Below are 6,813 nucleotides of genomic sequence, written 5' to 3' on the forward strand. Positions count from 1 at the left end.
ATTATTAAACCTTGCTTTATTTAGTTGTTGCTCTACATGATAACAAGATGTGGATTTTTACCCAACTATTACATTTATATATTATTCTATTCTAGTCACAATCTATCCAAACATGTTTTTCATCTCAGAATACATAAAGTTTTACATTATAATTATATTAGAAATTATTTTATTATTGTTTTTTTTTTAGAGCTCTTTAAGTTTCGCAATATCATAAATGTGAGCTAGGTATCTCATTTCGTATTCCTTTGTTTGAGTTGTCATGCCCTTTCTCACTATTCCTCTATTTACTGCTCCCTTTCTCTGTGTGCGAGATTAATTTTGTCACATCACTCCCCCATCCACCCTCATGCCCTGGTCTCTGTAATAACGCCACCAATTAAGATAACTGAAATCCATACTAATAGGGTTTCATTATGGTAATGTGGTACATGTCCCAGAGTATATAAAAGACAGACATTCACTGCCCGACTCATACATGCAAAAGCACATCACCTCATAATACATTTACTTATGTACTAGCAAGATCTATCTCCTTGATATAAATTAGACACATTATTTAAAAGTTAATAAAAGGTGAGATTCACTCTCACTTGTCTTGCATCAAGGATTTTACCTGTGACATTTTTATTGACTGGAAGTAGAGCTCTCTTTTAAAAGGTAAGCATGATTTTTATTCACTTATTTTCATAATATTACAAATAATATATATATATATATATATATATATATATATATATATATATATATATATATATATATATATATATATATATATATATATTTTAGCTTACTATCAAATTTTATGCACTGTGATTGCATAAAATTGCTTTTGCCTTTGACTTTTGATTTAGTTGCTTAATGATTATTAATAATGATGTGCAAGTTAATATAGACTAAGCAAAAGAAACAGATTTAAAAACCTATATTGTAAACCTTACAGAGTAAAAACTTGTGCTGTAATTTTGACACTTACCTTTTCTATCAAAACATCCTGAATTTTCATTGAATTTACAATAAATCTCATTACTTCTTCATTACTGGAATCTTGTATATTAACCTTAGCATGTTGCTAAAAAAAACACATCATTAAAATTGTTTTATACTGATGATTTATTGATTTTTTTTTTACAATGACTTTATCTGACAAATTTTGTTTGGTATAGACTTATAATACTAAATAAACATATATGAAATTAGAATTTTTCAGTAGGTCAATTTCATTAAAATTAAATAGCTGTAGTTTGAAAATAAGCTCTAACTCACTGACCCACTGCTGTATTTCCTGCTGCAGATGCAGATGAGCTATATGCTGTTTTGTGTCTCTTTGTGTGTCCTGTCCCCTCAACTGTCAAGGACCCACGGGATGACCATTAAAGTATATTTTTGACTCTAACCATTTTCATTAAGAACCTTTACTGTAAGTAAATTCTACAAACACAAAGCTTACATATATTTGTGCTTATATATGTATACATCTTCAGGGTCTAGAGAAAAGAGGATGGACACTGAATAGTGCTGGATATCTACTTGGACCTTGTAAGTGATCATACAGACTGTAATGCATATTTAATGTAATGCATTACATTAAATCCATCATATGTAATGCATTTTTATATGTATATTAATACATTGGCTATTACTTTCTTAACTATCACCACATCCAGATGCACACAGAACTCTTACTGTACGACATGGAGCCGGTGTGGGCAAGCGGGACAGCACGGAGGACTCCATCCTTCCAGCACATCAACCTTCATATAGTGAGAACCTGTCCTTCATGTACATTTCCGTAATGAAATCAGACAACTATGAATTATATGATACCAGTGTGAGCAATGATTCTTTAAGTTGATATATGCTTTAGTATTGAACTGTTAGAAAACTGTATTGCTTGCTTACAAATCTAGTAATTATGAATGTACTTTGAAATTCCTAGAAAAAGAGTGTTCAGTTGTGAAATCTTAGCTTCCTAGAAAGCTTCTACTTGGAATCCTCTCTGATAGGGAAACACTCAGTTGTAGGGTTCTACGCGGAACCCCAAGCAGACAGCCAAAAGCCTTGAAGAGCTTGAGAGTGACTTTTTAAATATTTAACATTATTGCACTGTGTTGTCTTCATTTTTAGGATCTGTTACAGATGAATCATATCTCCATGCACTCATGGAATTATTCATGTATCTACGTATGAAAGGTTAGACTGCTTTCATAACCGTTTTTGTCTTCAAACATATCCGTTGTATGTCTCTCTATTTCATTTCATGCTGCCTCTCTATTTCAGATGATGAAAGCACTGACGACTTGATTAGCTCTACATTTACTGGTGATGTGACACGATAGAAGAGATGGCCTTCATTAACCTTTTGGACTGGGTCAACACTTCTCTCCTTGTGTACATTATACTTCCCACTTTAAATTATAAAGTCTTTTGTAAAACTCTCACATTTGCCAAATAATTCACAGCAAGTATTTAAATTACATTAAACATTAAATGCAAATGAAGCTCTTGAGTTATTTTACTCTTTCTTTATCAATGGTACTCTAATAATAACCACAGTAGCTGGTGCCTGTTATGTGTTAGTAATCAACTCTCATTACTCATATCCACTTGTTTTCTTATATCTATCTTTGAATGAATGCAGTAAATGAAAAGTTGTTCTCATCTCTACCCTGATACCACATCAGACTATCTGCATATAAAATATATCAACAAAAGAAAGAAAAAAAAAAGCCAGAATACTGATATATGATATAAACATTTAACACATTGTTGACTGATGTAAAGCTACGGTTTGGCAGCATGAAACCATGGAACCTGTCTTAATTAGATAAAATTATGTAACTACATAGTGTACACATTGAACATATGTATAAATGAAGTTTTAAAACCGTGGAACCTGTCTTAATGAAATAAAACCTCCCTGAAATACATAAAATTATCCTCAAATCTAAGTATTTGATCTGAAATGACACATGTTTTGGATACTGAGGAGATGTCTTTTGATGAAGAGTATCTGCATGAAAAACACTTCTTATTTTTAAAAAGAGGAACAGAGAATTCATGCATGACTAATAAAGCATAAAAAGCATGGTTTAGACCAGGATGATTTAAGCAATGCTAAATGCTTTTTTAGGTTCATGCCATCACTGAAACTAGATAGTTTAGCAGCATTGTTCTAGTTAAAATAAATATTAAAATAGTCATGTAAATTTACCTGATGTAAGTACTCAACCATGTAAAACAATGTCTACATACTCGATAAATTAATCTAATTAATCTCTTATATTGTATGCTTAGTTGCCACTCTTTGGTACAACTATCAATTAAGTGTACTATATATGCTGCCGTACCTTTTTACTTCTATTTACTTTAATTTAATAATAACCACCTGTACTGGAATTTGTGTAACTCATGTCTAACTCTTTTTATTTATTTATATTTTTTAGATTTGACCAAAGAACCCATCTATGTTTTTATATGACATTTATAGATTCATTTTCTGCAACAAAAACAAACAAACAAACAAACAAACAAACAATACAAATACAAATACAGCAGCATTAAGTAAGTGGGCTCTTGATTATGTTTCCTCTCCATATTTATGATTTGGTGACTGTTTTGATTTCAAGTTCTTTTAGCTATTCTTCCTGTATTACAATTGTATATAATTGTGTAATGGATTGGTGTGCTTGTACTGTATTGTCATTGCTGCTTAAAAGTGATTAAAAGTATTTTTGTCACCAGTCTTCACTGGCCTTAGATCCTTATTTCCATATAATGAGTCTTTATTGGTCACATATACAGTGAAATTGTTTTCTTCGCATGTCAGGAAGCTGAGGTCAGAGTGCAGGGTCAGCCATGATATGTTGCTCCTGGAGCAGAGAGGGTTAAGGGCCTTGCTCAAGGGCCCAACAGTGGCAGCTTGGCAGTGCTGGGGCTTGAACCCCCGACCTTCCGATCAGTAACCCAAAGCCTTAACTGCTAAGCCACCACACAAAAAGATTAGGCACTCACAGTTGTGGATGAATCTGTAAAAACTAATCAGCAAAATATCTCCTGAAACATGCATTATAGAACAGGAAAAACATATAAACTCTGCTGAGGTCATGCACGACTGAAACTTGAGAACCCTGATCTATGTGGATGCCCAGAGACACATTAGTCCACTTGGTGGCAGTATGTCACCAGTGTCTTTTGAAGCTCAAAACCAATAAAATGTGTTATTTTGGTGTTTACCACATGAGGGACATCATATGAGGTGACTTGTATTGACAGTTCGATTTCTATGTGAAATAATGTTGATTCCCTTCATGCCCATTAACCAAGCAATGGGCAGTGGTAGTTTAGTGGTTAAGATCGGAAGGTTGTGAGCTCAAATCCCAGCCATGCCAAACTGCCACTGCTGGGCCCTTGAGCAAGACCCTCAACTGCTCAGTTGTATAAGTGAGATAAATGTAAGTCACTCTGGACAAGGGTGTCTACCAAATTTTGTAAATATTTATTTTCCTCAGCACATATAAAAAAAAATTCCACCACAGGCCAGTTATAATTATAATAACAATTAATAGAAATTGCAGTAGACTACCTTGTAGGCAAATATTTATATGAAATGAAGACCTTATAGAGAAGTCTCACAAACAATCATAAACAATCCACATGTTCTCTGCTGCCCTCTAGTTATACAAGAGGGAAAACGACCAGAATTCAAGGTTCTCTGTAGCCAGGTGTTGACTGTAAGATGGATGGAATTCATTCCTACAGTTCTGCATACAGTATATCAACTGTAGATGCAGCCTTGGATGAATAAAAATCGCATCAGTCAGACAAAAGCAAAATTACCTAGGCATCAGGTTGCCTGCCATCATCCTAGCTTTTTTCCATAGTATGTGTCTGCACAGGTTTGTAACTTTGACACATCTAATTTTCTGCATTCACTTTTCAGTGAAAAACGCAATGACAGTTGTAATGATGGTGAAATTAAAGAATAGACTAATATATTTTTAGGTCTTTAGGTACAAAAAACACAGCTGTAATAAATGTATTACAAATGTAATAACATATGCTGTTCAGTTAAAATCTCCCATGTCCTGCATTGCCCAGTGTATTTACTGCATAGTACTGTGCTGTTTTACAATGTTAAACATTTCAAAATCTCTATGTAGCCCTATGTGCTGTGCTCTTGGTTTATGTTTTGTACCATGGACAAACAATATTTTGTCTCACTGTTTATAAGTATGGAAGCAAGAAAAACTACTTGACAACTTGAAACAGACTTTGATTTATCTGTATTGATTATGACTCAATAGATATAGGTCTTCCTAACAATTAACTTGTTGTAGCTGACAGTACCCTTCAGTATTGATTCCCGGTGGATTTAATGGCAAATGATAATTAAACAATTTTAACCTGGTACCTGGATCATGTGAAGACACTTATAAATGACACCCCGTTCCAAAGCCAAAACAGAATAAAAACATTTTCTTCTAAACCCAGGGTGCTGTTTTGTGATTAACTTCTGTCATTCTATTATCAATAATACTAATGAAAAGTGTTCATTTGATATATTTATTTCTTTCTAATGGCACTGTTTGAATTTTTTGCACTGCCTTGGAATAAGATTAATAACCCATTTGTAATTTCCTCTTCTGAAATTGTTCAGGGATTCTGTTATTATTTGTGTGTCTTAAAATCAGTCCGGCAGATTGTTGCCAGATAATCCATGCCATATCTTTGACATCTGGTGAAGTTCAAACCACTGTCAATGGGCTATGGGTTATTCAGCACGAATGAGCAAACACTGCTGTGGCCTTTAGGAGTGACACTGTAGTGAAGAATAAAGCCTGGAGGCATAAGTGGGCAGATGGGAAGGGGCAGATGCTGTCCTTGTGAGGATGGCTGCCCAATACCTAGTGTGATCTGCCTCTGTCATATGATCAAGGAGCTTCCAGCAAAACAGCTGATGACCTCACCGTTTCTGCCATAAGGAGTTCAAATGTTAAGAAATTTCAATCATTCATTTATTGGAAGGAGGAATGGCATTTCTCTCCTTTCTAGAAAGGGATTTTCAAAGCTGGAGCCATTATGGATTGTGTACAGCCAGATGCTGTGGTGGAAAAGGTTGCTCTGATAATCACTGTACATATACAGCATGATCCTCCCTATTCGATAGACGAGCCAAGCAAGCTTAAAGGATGTGAAGTTTTTAAGTCATAAATGACAGTGATGCCTCTGTTATGACAGGAAAATAAATGGGTACACAAAAGTGTTTTTATGTCTAAACATAAAAAAATTAATCAAAGAAAATTAAATGCATAATAAGATACATTGTCATTCTATATCATTCTAAGGGTGCTTAACACCAAGCAAGCAAACAAAAAAAAATTACCACTTGCTAAACAAGTATTTCAAATATTTCAGAACTGATCAGTGTTATTTGTAATCTAATGACATAAATAATGATAGCCTTTTTACTTAGTTTCTTGTCATAATTATCACTGTTACTTGTTATAATTAACTGTCCTATTTATGAAGGAATGATTTGTAGGCAAATACGTTAATGATTTGATCCTGAAACAGATGTGCTCCTCATTTCCTCCACAGCAGACTCTTTATTTTTTATATTTAGTTAGTTTACTTCATATGGTTTGCTAGACCTTCCTTTGTTTCAGATCCCAGTGGACTGATTATTTATCCATTTCTTGGATTGGTTTTAGCCTTGGCTTTCTGTTTGCATTAATGCCTGTTTGGTCATTTTTGACTGTAGTTGAAAGTTCAACAAATTCCAACCTGTGTGACCACAGTGACTTACAGAAG

General features: G+C 33.9%; 1 protein-coding gene across 1 annotated transcript; it reads left to right on the forward strand.

The window, feature by feature from the left end:
- Nucleotides 1–319: 319 nt before the first annotated feature.
- gall (galanin-like) lies at nt 320–3,731 on the forward strand. The gene is made up of 6 exons (XM_017484414.3): nt 320–660; nt 1,295–1,378; nt 1,485–1,539; nt 1,668–1,763; nt 2,128–2,193; nt 2,281–3,731. The coding sequence occupies exons 2-6, from the start codon at nt 1,295–1,297 to the stop codon at nt 2,337–2,339; spliced, it is 360 nt and encodes a 119-aa protein (XP_017339903.1). The 5' UTR covers nt 320–660; the 3' UTR covers nt 2,340–3,731.
- Nucleotides 3,732–6,813: the final 3,082 nt, after the last annotated feature.

Source organism: Ictalurus punctatus, chromosome 13 (genome assembly GCF_001660625.3).
Source record: "Ictalurus punctatus breed USDA103 chromosome 13, Coco_2.0, whole genome shotgun sequence".
Lineage (NCBI taxonomy): Eukaryota > Metazoa > Chordata > Actinopteri > Siluriformes > Ictaluridae > Ictalurus > Ictalurus punctatus.